This window comes from Echeneis naucrates, chromosome 22 (genome assembly GCF_900963305.1).
Source record: "Echeneis naucrates chromosome 22, fEcheNa1.1, whole genome shotgun sequence".
Classification (NCBI taxonomy): domain Eukaryota; kingdom Metazoa; phylum Chordata; class Actinopteri; order Carangiformes; family Echeneidae; genus Echeneis; species Echeneis naucrates.
The window spans coordinates 19,618,507-19,634,842 of NC_042532.1; the positions used below are offsets into that span (position 1 = coordinate 19,618,507).

At 42.4% G+C, this 16,336-nt stretch overlaps 2 protein-coding genes across 2 annotated transcripts in view; one reads left to right on the forward strand and one right to left on the reverse strand.

The window, feature by feature from the left end:
• slc4a11 (solute carrier family 4 member 11) overlaps nucleotides 1-6,007 on the reverse strand; it is a 77,001-nt gene extending 70,994 nt beyond the window's left edge. The window contains exon 1 of the mRNA XM_029493090.1: nucleotides 5,953-6,007. Coding sequence (XP_029348950.1) covers nucleotides 5,953-5,992 — 40 coding nt within the window. The 5' untranslated portion in view covers nucleotides 5,993-6,007. The remainder of the gene's footprint in view (nucleotides 1-5,952) is intronic.
• Nucleotides 6,008-9,719: 3,712 nt separating this feature from the next.
• On the forward strand, nucleotides 9,720-14,751 carry ky (kyphoscoliosis peptidase). The gene is made up of 7 exons (XM_029493953.1): nucleotides 9,720-9,788; nucleotides 10,502-11,099; nucleotides 11,568-11,682; nucleotides 11,811-11,928; nucleotides 12,381-12,572; nucleotides 12,833-13,023; nucleotides 13,118-14,751. The coding sequence occupies exons 2-7, from the start codon at nucleotides 10,521-10,523 to the stop codon at nucleotides 14,443-14,445; spliced, it is 2,523 nt and encodes an 840-aa protein (XP_029349813.1). The 5' UTR covers nucleotides 9,720-9,788; nucleotides 10,502-10,520; the 3' UTR covers nucleotides 14,446-14,751.
• Nucleotides 14,752-16,336: the final 1,585 nt, after the last annotated feature.

The following is a 16,336-nucleotide window of genomic DNA, read 5'->3' on the forward strand; positions in this document are numbered from 1 at the left end:
GTGTGGGGGGGGTGTAACATTAACAAAATGGCACGATGATTGTAATAATACTGAACAGGCTACACTTATCTGATGTGATAAGATTTAATTTTAAAATCGCTCCCAATTGCTTTTGGAGAAAATGATAATTTCCTGATGTTCATCATTCAGGATCCAGTCTGAAGGAGAAGCGTTTCATTTCATCAGGCTCCTACTTTGTGCTATTAATATTAATATTTTTGCAAGGGTGCATGTCACTATTATCCAAATAGATTTAACTGCATCATTTTGAAACGTCCTTTGCCTTTTACAGAAGCAGCTTCTTGAAAAAAAAAAAAAAAAAAAAACCTTCAACAACAAAAATGGCACTGCAGCAGGCTTTAACATTCTGCGCACCTACAGCGCACATTTAAACGCTGCAATAAACTGCAAAGGGCACCTTGTTGTATTGTGCTGCAAGCAGGAAGACAGCAAAGACACAGTGGACAAACACAGGGTGGGATTTCCTCTCCTCCTCACTGGCTCCTGCCTTACATTGTCCATTTTTCAGATGCTGGCCAAGTTCAGCTTGCCAAGGAGAATAACAAAGTGTGTCTGTCATGAGACTGCACACACACAAACACACAAACTCAAGCAAAATGCATACTTTAGCTGACACACACACGTACTCAGTATCTGTCCAGATGATTTGTGTGCCAATATCATCGTCTTGATTATTCCTGCATTCATTTCTCTGCATGTGAAATACTGCAGTGTTCAAACTTTGGCATGATGCGACATGTGAGAGCAGTAAAGTCCAAGAATATAAGGTCCAAAGACAGATGATATAAATTAACTCATTACTGGTCAATAAACTCTATTCTTGCGTTGTCCTCCACAGTTTTGCGTCTACATTAAAATCAGAATACGTCAAAGGCGCCTGGTTGTCTAATGGTCATGGCGAAAATCACAGTGACGTAATAACCAGTCTGAATGACCGTCCCCGTACCGTACCCCTCTCTCTCTCTCGCTCTCATCCTGTTTCCTGTTGACTTTTGTACTCTATTAGATAAAGAGAAAAGAAAACGAACGAAAAACTGGGCTGAATCCAACCAAACAGCTGAACATATTAAATTATTCCCTTTGATTAGTGAGATATTTCTTTTCTTAATTAGCCACTTTGTGTATAAAATGGATGAAAATAAAATGCCGTCTTTCTTTGAGCCAAAGCACACAGACGATTATTATTATTATATAAAACAGATAAAACCTCCTGACTTATCATCTCGCTCCAAAATGATTCCTGTTGAAAAAGAATTAAAGCATCTGACTGACCTGACTTGGCAGAATTTCACATCATTCAGAGAGTAAAATCTGGTTTTAATACAGACATATTGAAATTGAACTGCTCCCCTCACATTTGACTGCTAAATGGAGTTTCAGCTGGTTGTTCTTCACTTTTAAGGTGACTTGAATTGTCAGTCAGTCCCAAACGTCCAGAGTTCCTGCTGAGGCTGTGACATATTAGTCACTATGGATTGTTACCGCTACGTAACTGCAGCATGTCAAAAAGGCTTAGACAGCATTAGACACAGGAATTTGAATATCTCCGCTTTTAAATGGCACTCTGTGAAATTTAAATTGTAGTTCAGTGCTCTGGTAAATGTGTCAGTCTCCGATGCGTCTGTATTGACACACGTTCTAATGACTCGTAGTAAAACTCTGCATCTTTCATCTCTCAGTTTCGGGCTTTTCCAGTCACAGACTGGACGGTTTAGTCATTAATCCATTAATATAAAACCAGATTTTACCAAAATAGATCTGTCATATATTTCTCACAAAACACAACCCGTCGTCCCTTTCATCACACAGCACTGTCAAATAATCCAGACACACTATTAAACACACGCAAATCTAACTCAGTAATAACGGACTTTTAAAGGGACGGAGGGAGCCGGCTGACTGTTCACACTCTCTGTGTCTGAGCTGATAGATTAATGGCTTCACCAGGAGTGACTCAAGTCCATTGTTGTCCTACGAGATAGCAGTTAATTAAAGACATTTAACAAACAATTAACATCCTGAACCAAATTCCCATGCGTCCGTGAACACACCGCTGACACCTTTATTTAAGACAGACAGAGGGAGGGAAGGCAGCGGAGATGAACTCCTGCTGAACAGACGTACTCTGTTCAGTCTTATATAATATTTGTGAAAGGAAATTCAAGACCTTGGACTATCTATTGACAGTTGTTCAATTGATATTTCTGGATAATTAAAAAGTTTTCTTCAAGGTAGCCATCATTTTCTGATAGTAGATGAAAAAATAGTAGTAAAAGATGTACAATTTATTCAATAATTAATCAATTTTACGTAGCTGGTGTCAACTTTGATTTTGGGAATCCATAGTTTCTTAGTAACAAGTTTTTAAAATGTAATAATACTTGTGAAAACACACAAATCTGTATTTTGTCTGTCCCATTGAAAATTAAAAATTAGAAATAAAATAAATTAGTTTTTTATTGTGACACCACCGCAGCCAAAGTCTGGTGCCGTATTTTCAGAATGATTATTCATTCTGTTTACATAAAAGAGGAAGTTTTGGGTTAAAATAAATACTTTGTTCAGGGAGGCAATTTCCATCTTTATGGGAACAATTACAAAAACTGTATTCCTGCTTTAAAAGCAAAAACAAATTACGTTTGTTACAGTTACAGTTACAGTTACAGTTACTCCCGTTGTTGTTGGATGAGGAAGTCTCAATATTAAAGTTCAACCAATCAGACTCAACCACATCCAACATGAGGGCTGAACATTTATTCTAAGAATTATCAAAATGGTCCCATGGCCAAGTGCAACAACCAAATCAAATAGTTTTTGATGAAGCTAAAACACCATAAATGAAGAATGGTGCTGCTTTTTTTCCAGGCATGAGTGAACATGCCTGCTCGAACAGGCAGAGACGCAGCTCTACATTTTGACTAGTAATAACAGGAAAAGAACAGGTGGCACAGATTTCGTTGACTGTGGCTCAGTTCCATTAAGCGTCCCAGTGAAGAGTGCCAGTGAGCCAGCGCACACAATACCAGGACCCTGGAACTGTTTCATCCAAAAGGAATGCAGTTGTTTTAAAAGTTATTAACTGCACTTTTCCTGCTAGGATAAGCCAAAACGTCTGCAGGGAAACAGTCTGCCAGAGTGCATCATGAATCCATCTATCATGACAAGGTGCTGCATTGAAGCGTTCCGCTGACCAATTCCGCTGAGTTATTTTGGATTTATTTGGTGTCATTTTTAAAAACAATGCATATTTACCCTTTTTTGTAACTGTCACCTATTAGCAACAATCCATACAACAATAGAAATAATGTCAGGATCGAGTTATACACTACATACTGCAGTATTTATTAACAGATCTTAAGGTACTGTCTGAATATGAAATACCATCGAATTCGATTTCTAACAAACATGGCCATTGAAAACCCCAGTGGTTTAAACCCTACACTACTTTTTCTTAATGTCAGCTGCTGAGTATTAACGGGGTCTCGGGGGTATTCTCCTGAGCGTGTCAACATGCAGAGCATGAAGTTAGCAGCGTCAGAGATGGAGGCTCGACTCCCTCTGGGAAAAAAAAACATGTATGCACTCTCAAGTCTACCAGGAGCCCAGGATGAAAGTGCCAGCCAAATGGCATTTATTTATACTGTAATTTATGGACTACGGAGCGCACCTGAATATAAGCCGCACCCGCTAAATTTAAAGAGAAAAGCTGTTTTGTACATATATAGGCCGCAGGTGTCGGAAATATGGGTGGAAATGCCATATGGCAGGAAGTACGTTACACAGAAAGATTTTGCCTTTTCACCAGATCGATCGCCTTTAACTTGAAAGCTGCATCATATACATTGCTTTGTGTGTTTTCCATGATAAGGGCGTGTGCATGAAGCACAAAATAAATGACTGAAGAATTTGGTGTGGGTGTGTTTAATTTAATTCAAACTATTTCATTGGTCTGATGTTAAGCTAAATGTATTGGTGGCATGAAGCTTGTTAAAAAAACTTAGCTGCATAGTTGTTTAAGCCACAAGGTCCAAAGCGTGTGAAAAAAGTATATATATATATATATATATACACATACACACATATAAAAAGAGGTAATCTGGCTAAGACAGAAAGTTACACAATACACACTGAATGATATGGTGGGGAAAAAGTGCTTGATTTAGGAAATTCAAGGTCATAGGAATACTGAATTTGAGACAAGGCTCTGAACTTTGCAAAGAGGACTAAAGCTTCTGTTCTACAACAGCCAATTAAAGTTACAAGATAAGGCAAAGGAAGGTTCAAAAGGCTAATAGTGTGTCTTTCTGCAAAGTGTCCCAATTACAGCCACCTTAATTTTATGATTAGTAAAAGAAGATGAAAATTCAGCTCGAGTACGACAGAGAAATGTTCGTCTGTCTCTTTTTATTTAACATGCTATATGATGTCGGTTTGCAGTACAGGGACAGCTCACAGCCATTATCAATTACTTTTGATTACTTGACAAAAAAGTGAAATATAATAAAATAGAGATAAATTCACTTCCTAAGTTGAAGTAACACTGGAGGTAGGAAATGTTCAGCATTTAGGTCTTGAATCCAGCAAAAAGTCTAACTGCTCATCAGAAAGAGCACGTTCATGAGCATCGTAGACATTAAATAGACTTGAGGATGTTACAGAATCAGTCAATCACAGATTGATATGTGCCATAACTGGCATGAATTTATTTTTGCACAAAAATGCATTTATGTATTGTTTCTCATGAATTTATGGATTACAGACACAGTTCGATGTCTCACATATCCGCAGCACATTGGTCTGGTTTTAGGGATTCTTTTGTATTTGAATTTCTTCCTAACATTACATCTCGTCTAAATTGTACTGGGCTGATTGTTGCCGGCTTTTCCACAGTTCTGGCAATTGCAGTTGCTTAAATTACTGCTGAGCAAACAGATGAAGCTAATTCTACTGTTTCATGTATTCTGAGATGTTCTAAAAGGCTAAAATGGAGAACGGAGGCTACAGAGCTTGGCCAAAAAACAAAAAATAATAATAATTTAAAAAGAAATCCAGAATGCCACATTTCATTGTTTGTTCGATTTAAAGCTGCTTGTTTACATGTGTTTTGGCACCAACAACACTGTTTACTTTGCTTGTGTGTACAACATTTCCTCTTTGCATGTATAATCAGTTTGCTGAATCCCTCACACATTTCCTGGCATGTCATTATACGTCTCGGGTGAAAACCTCTGCTGGTACATGTTGCAGTAGATTTTAACATTGATTATTCCGCTTGTTGTTTTCTTTCTAACAATTAAAAAATCGTCAGAAAGCATCACAGTATCCTCAAGCTGCAGATGAAATCTTCATAAAGCTCATCTGCCAAGAGTGAACAAGTCAACTGGACCAAAACTAAAATGTGCCTTCTTTTTATGGACATTTCTTCACTTTGAGATAATCAAAGTTAATTTTATTTTTGAAGGATGCGGGAGACACTGAAGTACATTATTTTATAATAATGAATAATGTTTTTATGATGATTTTATGTCCTGCTTCATATTTGTGGAAACACATTTTTGGAAAGTGCTAAAACAATAAAGTTTATTATTCTTTGTTGTTTGCAGGTTCCCCACAGTACTTACAACAACAGCAGCTACAGCAGCAGCAAACAAACCAAACGTAAAGGAGCCTGTTTTTGGAAGTCTTTAAAATCATCCCTTTTTTGGTGCAGTTTGTCTGTCCTATTCAATATGGACACTATTTTCACCTACACACACACACACACACACCTCTTCCCAGATAACAAGCTAACTAAGCTGTAATGGATGACAAGTTTCCAGTGCAGAAAATAAACAAATAAATAAATATGCTCTCCAGCTTTAAACCTTCACACAAATTCCAATTTTAAAAAGACGTAAACAAGAAAATAAAGAAGTCAAAAACTGCCCTTACCTCCAGTAAACCCGTTCACTGAGTCTCCATCGTCCTTCATAGTTTTCACAGTAACTCTACAAACCCTCCAGTTATCTTCTGTCACCGGCTTATCAACAAACAAACAAACAAACAAACAACAGCAGCTGTCAATTTCACATCCGTTCATTACATTTAGAAAAAAAAAAAAAAAAAAGAGAGTTAACAGTCATCACCAGGTGTCGATGACAGCACGTGCCCTCTGAGTGCCCAACGCAGTAACTCCGCCCACCACCGGTGATGTCCGGAGGACTCGGATGGCTCACTTTGGGTCTGCTGGTCCTGAGTAAATGGAATAAACAGAAAACCATCAAATTTGGAAAATATAAGTATAAATCCAAAGTTTTCTAATGTTTATATGTTTTTAACATTACCAGTCATTATACAGCTTCTGTTTTACTTAGTGTAGTTAGAATTACACTATTCTGTTTAGACTTACTATGTAAGATCCAACCATCCATATAAAACCATGTGATGTTATTGTCTTTGGTATCAGCACGTACAGTTTGTATACAGATTCAACTGTTTTCTAATCCATAGTTTTTAAAACCTCAGATATTTGTATGATACCTATATTGTAAGTATTCGACTGTAGATTCTGTGGTATTATCACCACAGAGTGTTTTTGCTAAATTGTAAAAATTACAATGCATAACCCATCCATTATTAGATTTAGTCTTAGAGGCCAGATGTCCAGATTATACTGTTATTAAGCTGCATTCACCAGCTGTTGATGGGAGGGGGGCTGAGCTGCTATAAATTGAGAGTGGTGAGTTCTTGGTTGTGGAGATATCTGTGTGTTTAATGGACTGAGATAGAAGCTCCAGCCGCCGCATCAGCAGAGCACAGCCACGGTAACGGGTACATCAGCTTCCTGTCATCTAAAAATAGTCGAAATCAGAGGTCTCGTGTCCACGTGAGATTTTGAGAAACTCATTCGCGCCTTCATCTCCAGCAGGGTGCAATGCTCTCCTGTTCTTGAGCTTCCTAAAAAAAGACAACTGCAACACATTTCGGCCGCCGCAACTGCTGCAGCAACGAGAACTAAGACGACTGAGATCATCACACCAGCTCTGACGAAGTTATCAAATAGTTTTCAAAGTGCTTCTGCCCGTTTAGAATTCACACAACAGCCCAAGGCCAAAATACGTTTCTGATATGTTTGGATATTTTCTTTTAAACCTGGTGAGTCCCTCAGATCTCATGCAAACAGTTTCCGGTGCCTGCAGTCACAACCAAACACATTAAGAGCATATTTACCACCAATGCTGCTCATATCACATGATGATACACCCACATTTTGGCCACTTTCAAGTCCAAATTTCAAAGTCTGCCATTTTCCCCCATTCCTTTAGGCCATCCTTTACATTGTGCCTCAATGCCATTCACTTCTCACTGTATCATCCTTTACATTATTTTAGATGTGTGATGTAATCATTGTCCTTCGATCTGTTGAAAAGCTCAACATGAAAGTCTGCCTTGGAAACAGTAGTGGAACAAAGATCCAGCTCTGGGAAGCCCATGGTCTTCCCAGAGGGTAAGTAGTCATGGAGACGTCTCACTTGTCATTATTGCCTTGCTTAAGTGTGAAACTGGATGACTAACGCTGTCTGAGAACAACAACAAATATCTATAATAATGCAAAAATGCAGTTTTTTATGTCAGTAGGAAAATACAGGATTTGTATTTAGAGAATTTATGTACATTTAACGTACTCTGTTACACAGGTCTTTATAACTGGTAACCCATCTTTACCTCCCACAGGTTACATCCTGCTACATTTTGGTAAATTAGAGAATAAACAACAAAATTCTGACGTCTAAAGCTCACAAGGTGAAAACTAAATCTTCTCACTGGTGACTGGAAGCAGATTCTCTTCCATCAATATGCCAGATCTCCCCTCCATGTGTCTCAGCCTCTCTTTGAGATGGTGAGACACCCCCTTACCTCCTCCTCTGCCCCCCCACCAGCTCCTCTGCTCTCCCTAATAAGCCAGAGTGAGATTCCTTTGCTGACAGCTGTTCCAGATGGCATTCCTACTCCCCGGTTTCACAGTCACTTGGCTCAGGATCCACCACCGGCGGAGGTGGCTGTCCCTTCCGCCACCCCCCAACCCCCCAACCCCCCCATGTCCGCATCAACCCCAATAAATGACAGTGTTATGTAATCCTGTATCAGCCGGGTGATATGTTGCGGTGATCGTCTAACAACTTCTTCGGTCGCCACATTTTATTTTTACGCGGCAGGACAGTGTGAGACATGCCGGCTTTAAGCTGCTTTCTTTTCTACAATATTTATTTGGTGTACGGACACAGAGGAGCTTTGGAGATAACAGAGTGTAGAGGTGACTGTAAAGGTGAGAAAACCTTGATGCTCTCGGCTTTCTCTGGATGGAAACATCCTCAAGGAATACATGAAAGGCCCAGTTCGAAGCACCTGTGCTGAACACTGAAGATAACACACCGGAATGTGCTTTGTTTGAAGTCAATTCAACACTGTGTCAATGTTTCCACTACTGCATTTCCATTTTAACCTATATTAATGTTGTTGTGTAACAAATTCAACGTGTTTGGGAAATGAAATGTCATTGCAGCAGAGATATCATTTATATTTTGTTTATTCTTCCTTGTGAAAACCTGGTGGCTAAATTACCCAGAATGGAACCTGAGCACCGACCTTTTGGATGGAGATTTGGGAGTGTTATGCAGCAGTTACTGCCTCGAGCCAAAGGCCTTGGCGGGCCACAGGGGTCTGGAAAGATCACCTCTTTTTACCTCCACAGCTCCAAATATTTTTTTTATACCTCTTCAAACTTGTGTAGACTTGCAGAGCCTCAAACGTTCCTACAACTTTGGTAAGACTTTGTTAATTCAGTGGAGTTCCTCTTTAGGAACTGGACCAACAACACGGGATCAGATTGTTTTCTTTGCTCCAAACAGCCCAGTGGATCCGTCACCAAGGAGTTTCTTCTGTTAAATTTAAACTTTTCAAAATCTGGATTAATTTAGATGACTCTTTCTTTGTCTTATTAAAGAACGTGTGCATGTTGAGAAGCATAGATGCTGAACGCCTGTGAAAAGTATCGTGACATTACTACTGGCCAGTTCCATTAAACCGGATTTGATTTCATACAATCTCTAATCTGATAAAAGTGATCAGCGTAGATTCTGATGGATTGTTTCCACTATGAAAATGAGATGGTGTATTTCTACGTGTGTGTGTGTGTGTGTGTGCGCGTGATGGAAACAGAGGTTACCAAAGTGTGTTATCAGATGTCTGACTCCTCATAAACCCTTCTGTCCTTTTCTTTGAATGGTCAACTCGGCTCTGAATCTGACCCCTCCATCACACCCAACACGTGCACATGCTCCGACCTTCCCAACCGCCACCCTCCCTATTGACGCCAATCCAATTCGCAATACATATGGAGACATACTGTACCGATATGCGCACACACACAAATACACACAAGTTCACACTCCGTTTGTGTTGCCAGATATGTTGCAGTGCATTTGCACTGATTAGCAGATGCATGTTAAGAATACACACAACCGCATCTGAACATACATCTGTAAGCAACACACACTTACAAATACACACATATGGACGTCACGCTCCTCAGTGGAGGCTTACTCTATTGGCTGGTCTTAACTGCTTTGTAGTATTTTTAGGTCTGTTATTCTGGGGCCTGTCCTGGCAGGCCACCGGGAGGGTATATAAGCTGCCCCCTGCAAGTAGGGACCACTGAGAACACACAGTGGAAACATCTCTGCCCAAAACTCTGCAAACATCCAGCAGGCATTTTAAATCCTCTTGGGGTAAGTTAAAGCCTCTGTGACTTTTGGTGATGTAGCAAGGAAATAAATATTGTTGCGAAAAAAATGCCTTTAGTTTGTCATTGAGTTTGTATTAGCTCTGACATGGAGTGCGGAGGGCGTACCTTTCAGTATCCTTTGGGGCTTTCTCTTCAGAGGTCAGGGTCGGCTTCAGCATGGTGTCCCGCAGGGCTGATGGGACAGTTGAGCTGTGCAGATAAACAGGGCTTCAGTCTGGGTCACTGTGCCAACCTGCTTCATTCAACACATTGGAAAGTTTCAGTCAAAGCGTTTTCACGCATGATGCTTATTTTTGAGCCACATTGAATATGGTCATCAATCTGGAGGTCCATCACACACAGGAAGTTATAAGGTCACACTCATCTGGTGAACGCTTTGGCTTTCTTTGCGCTGTTGGCTGCGACAGTGACTAATGAGTCCAACCTTTGCGTTCATTTATGGTCATGAATAGACATGATCCAATTGCCAATTCATCACTGTCTTCCACAGAATGTACTGGAAGAAATATACTTTTTACTTAGTGCAGCATGGGCAACAGTGCCATGGCTCCTTTATGATGGCTTCCCACAGTGGCAACTTAGCTTGTTTTTAAGTTACTGAACAAATTAAAGGACTGACCTGTTCGCTGAATTGAGCTAAAAATGGTAGAAACACATATTGTCTTTTGATTTTTATTTGTCTTTTCTCTGCTTAAGACGCCATGATCCCAGCATAATGTCAGCTGAAGTTGCGATTCAGAAGTTATCCTTCCCCTTCTCCTGTGCGCCACGCCTTTCTAAGCTAGATGAGGTGACCCCAGAGGGATGTGTAGAGGTAAAGGCCCTGCAGCTTCATGACCTCCAGAAGAAGCCAATCTTAAGCATACCCAGCCCCAATCTAGTTATCGGAGCTCTTGTGCATAAAGACAACCAGGCCAATGAGAGCTCAGTGCTTCCACCTGAGGGAAACATGGCAGCTGCCCAGGTCCTGGTCTGCGCCGTAGCCTCCCAGAATGCTGGGCACTCCAGGCGAAGCACACCTGAGAAACTGACGGTGGAGAACGAAGATCAACGTCCAGCAACGAAGAGACAACTGTCGTCCGAGAGCGCGGCCAGGACCATCAGTGTGGTGAAGAAGAGCGCAGTGAGGAAGGAGGAGGGAGAACAGAGACACCTGAAATCAAAAACACACCTGGGTCAAAAGACAACACCGTGTGTTGCTGCAACAGGGAAGAGGAAGCGTCGAAAAGACCTTTTCACCAACTCTGAGGTCTTCTGCAGGGTTGATGAACACGCTCTCAGGACAGGAGCAGAGGTGAGGGCACTTAATCCCAATCCATCTCAGCATAACATATAATCTTGTTAATTCTCAAACGTGACTAACTCCAATCACTGCTTCAAAGAACTTCCAGTTTATAGCCAGTTCTTATTGATGCACTGACTAGATCAGCCTGGTTGGGCCATTTAAATGAGAGGACATCTGCAGCAGGGTGAAACATAACCAAAGCCAAGAAAGAGCAACAAAAACAAACCCACAACAGACACGGGCCTCTTATGTTCTGAGCTCTGCAGGTAAAGGGTTTAGGAATGATAACATCTACCACAACAGAACCAAAACAGACACTGCAGGACGGTGCTGCTATATGAGAGGGAAAATAAAAATAAAATAACTTGCGGCAGAGGTTCACTTTAAGTTTTACCTGCTAGCTGTAGGTGAAAACATGAAGACTCAATTTTGGCTTACTAAACTCTTGCATCTAATGGTCTTGTGTGTGTGTTGAAGCTGAAGGAAAAGTGTGTATATGATGTGAAGACGATAGTACAGAGCATCACAAAAGGAGCCAGAAATGAGCTGGAGAGGCTTCGTGCCATCTGGGTCTGGCTGTGCCACAACATCGGTGGGTTTACTGAACTATATTTACTCTTGCATATTAATGCCAGTGTTACGCAACATACGATTACAGACTTAAGGATTGATCTGTCTCTTTGTGCTAAAGAGCAGATTTCATATTTTCAACTACTTTAGAGTACGACGTGAGCGGCTACCTCGGCCGCTCGGAGAAGTTGAGCTCCCCGGAGGAGGTGATAGCGGCCGGTCGGGGTGTTTGCTGTGGCTACTCCAACCTCTGTACAGAGATGTGCAGGTAAACACAGAAATAAGTTACAATAGGTTAAGTCAATCTCAAAGAAAATATCTGTCAGCATATCACTACAAACAAAGTGAATGTTTTTGGTCAGTTGGTGACCGCTGAAAAAGCTTGAACTACAACATATAACATATAGCATATAACACAAACGGAGCCACAGCTACTATTTACCAAAAATATGTAATTACAAACATATTCCAGTTTTCCTCGGCTCTATTGAGGTGTTCAACCAACACTTGAGGGAAACTTCAGTTGTTTCGTTCATCTCCACATCATTATAAACTCACTCACAGAGTGCTCTCTACATTCTTCCATTCATTCATTTACTTTGTGACGCATTCTGCATCCCTGATCGCTTCTGAGTTCAAGTCAAGATATTTCCGGTACAACTAATGTAAACTGAATTGACTTGCCTCAGTTTCGAAGTCTGTTTTGTTTCGTATTTACAGAGAGGTGGGCATCGAGTGCCAAGAAGTGCCGGGCCATAGTAAGGGCATTGGATATCGTCAGGGCCAAAGCCTCAGGAACGTGAAATCTGACCACCTGTGGAACGCTGTACTTCTGGGAGGACAGTGGTTCCTGTTGGACGCCTGCTGGGGAGCAGGTCGGGTGGATATGGAACATGAAAGCTTTGTCAAAAGGTCTGAAAACCGAAGAGATATTCCACCACATTCATCGTTCAAAAATGATCTAATTCTGGAGGGAAATTCTTCTGGCCACACTAAAAAAAGTTATCTTTTCATTTTTATTGCTAACACTCCCGCAAAAGCAACACAACACTGACATCGTGACGAGTTTAGTCAGTTAGGTCTTTTGTTTTTTTGTTTTTTTTTCATAAACCCAAAACCTGCAGCGAGCTGAGTCTCACACCACTCTGCTCTCTCCATCTCTTGCCTCCAAGGTTCGATGATTTCTATTTCCTCACGGACCCAGAGGAGTTCATAGATTCACACTTCCCTGATGAGGAGAAATGGCAGCTCCTGGACAGGCCCATACCCCTTGAGGAGTTTGAGAGGAGAGTCTTTAAGACCTCAGCGTTCTTCACCATGGGGCTCAGGCTGATTGAGCCTCATCACTTCCACATTGTCACAGGTCCGTCCTCAGTTTTGTTGGTGAAAGGACGGCAGTCCATCCCTTCCAGTAAAAACATTATTTAAACAATCTCCCTTTTGGTTTTCGTCTGTAGATGGCGGTGAGGCCAACATGTCCCTTGGCTTCTCCAGACCTTCCACCTTCACCTATGAGATCACACAGCACCGGGACTTGCTCCACTGTGGAGCTTCAGAGCAGAAAGATTCCAGCAACTCTTCCTTTGGCCTCCTCACAGTTTCCCATCGCAGCATGAAGCTGCAGCTCCTGCCTCCAGTGAGCGGCACGTATGACGTGAAGGTGTTTGCCAGACCTGAATCGGCCATCACGCCTCTGATTTGGGTCTGCTCCTTCACGGTCGAGTGTCAGGAGCCACGTGCCATGGAGGAGATCCCAGAGAACCCCTTTCTGTCTTGGGGCCTGCAGCCTGTTGCTGCATCTCTGGGCATCGTGAGCAGCAGCCTGGGCAGTGAAGTCGCTGAGGTGGAAGGAGGTGTCTTTGCGTTGGCACTGAAGACATCCAGGCCTCTGATGGGGCTGTGTGAGCTGGTCCACCCGCAGTTGGAGGCTGCTGTAACAAAGCGCTGCCTGGCAACTCAGATTCAACCAGATGCTCTGACCTGCCACATCTTGTGCCCTTCGCATGGTTTCTACCGCCTGTCTGTGTTTGTGCGGGACTACGAGAGAACGGACGCCAAGTTCCAGAATGCTGCCAACTTCCTCCTGCACTGCAAAGGGAAGGTGACGGGACAGGACGAGCTCTTCCCTTCTTGCTTAGGCTCGGTGTGCGGCCCGGGGATCCGCACTTTGGAAGCAGGACTGTCCAAATTCAGCCATACAACAGCATTGATGAGCACGCAGCAAGGCAAGTGTAACCTCACCTTCCACAACCAACGGGACCTTGAGCTTCACACTGTGCTGAGCAGGGAAGAAAACAAAACGGTGGGCATTCCGCTTTCACGCCATCTGTTCTGCACGTACACAGACACCAAAGTGACTGTGAGCGTCACCCTGCCTGATGCTGGGGTGTACCGGCTGGGCCTGTACGCCAGGATCGCCCCTGGTGGAGATTTCAATCCCATGTGTGACTTTGTTCTGAGGAACAGCTGCGACCAGCCGGGGCTTCCGTTCCCTTGCGTCTACTCAGCCTGGAGGAAAGGCTGCGTGCTCTTCGAGCCCCGGGTCGGCCTGCTGGAACCCCTCTCCTGGGTCCGCTTCAGGGTGAGGGTGCCCGGGGCCCAGAGGGTGAGCGTGGTGGGGGAGACACGAACTGATTTAAAAATGAACAAGAGCAGAGTCTGGGAAGGTGAAGTTTACAGCGAGGCCGGGGTCCAGCAGCTGAAACTGGCCGCCACCTCGGGAGACTCCAGTGACATGGCTGTTTTAATGACCTTTGACATCAAGCAGGTGGAGAGGCAAGTGTGAAGTCAACAGACCAGATGGATAACTCCTGACTGTGACTGTTCACTGGCTAGTGAAATTATGAATATGGACTAATTATAAATATAAATTATAAACTGTAAATGTGTGAAAATGGAGTGATTCAAATGCACAACCCAAACTTACCTGGTATTTTGAAAGCATGCAGTATGTTAGTCCTTCCAGGACTGACCATGGTGCTCAGTTTTGGTGCTAATCAAGAGTTTGTGGGTTATTTTTGTGTTAAGAACATCTAAATCTGCATTATGAAATGGTGGTTGTTAAAAAGCGTGCAATAAAAATATACTGCGAGAACAATGTCTAAATCTGGATGACTTTTTTCCTAGAGTTTTCACAATAAGAGCATTAATCACTGGAGGCCTATTCAGTCTTTAAACTTAAATATGCCTTCCACACAGCAGCCGCACATAAGTTCCATTTATGTGAGCATTGAGTTTGTAATTTTGCCACCACCAACCAGAAGAAACTGAATCATGTTGCAGTCTGTCAGTCACGTGTTAGCCACGCCCTAATGCATGTCCTGTTTTTTGTTCTGTTTTGATGCAACAAATGTTAGACGTACGGCCACTGGAGGGTCTCAGGAGTCACTTTTCAGCGCCAAAGCGCACATTTACTTTGATATACAATCTCTGGATATGTCACAATTTAAGAATGGATGTCAAACTCAAGAAGCTCCGTTTGACGCCGGATGGCCTCAGCATGTTAATCCAGACATGACCCTTAAAACAACAACATAAAAGAAAAAAATAAGAAGGTTGAATTGAATCAGTAACCAGTTTTAAAAAAGCGTCTCCATTTCCTCTGGGGGGACGTTCTCGAAAATTCAATAAATAATTACTCAGTAGTTTCCCAAAGAAGAAGACGGATTACTGATTGAGAACTACACACAACTGCCATTTTAATAGATGCACCTAATTAAGAGTAATGCAGTCTTATTTAGCATTTCCAGCCTTCCTGCAATAAATACATCCTTTAGGGTTCAACACCACAATGGTTATCCAGCTGTACCAGCTTTTCTGTAACAATACCAGTGACAGTATGAATTTAGGAGTGGGAGTTATTGCAGGGCCGTAATATTAATGCTAGGTAGAAGGACCAAACAAACCCAAAGTTATTGTCCCCTGCAGCTGGAAACAGTCAAACCCAGAGGACAATTAAATATCAGGTCAAGGCTGGATAAAGAATGCCGACTGTCCCACAACCCCACAAAGTAAAAGTGAACAGATCCAGCAGTGTACACTGCACCATTGTTGCAGTGACCCGGGCCCGCTCAGCAGAGCTTTGGCAGACGCCAGTGAGAGTGATGAGTGTTTACATGTTGCTGTCATAATAGCCCACAAATAGCCTGAGCTCACCACCTCAGTAAAAATACAACAATAGGCGGGCAGGGAGGAGCAGAAGGGCGGTTAATGGTGGAAGTGATTCGGTAAGAGTGTGTTAAGTGTATCTGGGCGAGGGGGGGTGAGTGGTGGAGTCTTGCCTTGAGTCGCTGGGGAGAAACTGGCGGCACAGTGGTGGCAGGAGAGAGGCAAGGAAATGCTGATGTCAGAGGTTAGCCATGTGGAGGACTGTATCTGCCTGGCAACAATACAAGGACACACACACACACACTGCCGTCCATTTTTCTAAACACACACACAGACAGAAACACACACTCAACATGAGGAAACAGGATTAAAACTCTGCTACATGTACAGTATGTGGAGCAGGATTCCTCACATCGTCTCAGCTGCCATTCCTCTTTAACAGAGTGAGTTAATTGCTCTGACAACAGACACAAATGCACATAAAAGCTTTGAAACGAACTGCTGCAGACGGGTTTTGTTCAGTCTACCTCCCTGAGTCCAGTAACTGGCCTTTCTCTCTGATACAGGGG

What these genes read in the sequence shown, in the direction of transcription:
- ky (XM_029493953.1), top strand. Translation starts at nt 10,521, where the DNA reads ATGTCAGCTGAAGTTGCGATTCAGAAGTTATCCTTCCCCTTCTCCTGT. An exon ending in CTGGCTGTGCCACAACATCG is followed by an intron (nt 11,683 to 11,810) that starts GTGGGTTTACTG and finishes CAACTACTTTAG; the next exon opens with AGTACGACGTGAGCGGCTAC. An exon ending in TCACTTCCACATTGTCACAG is followed by an intron (nt 13,024 to 13,117) that starts GTCCGTCCTCAG and finishes TTTCGTCTGTAG; the next exon opens with ATGGCGGTGAGGCCAACATG.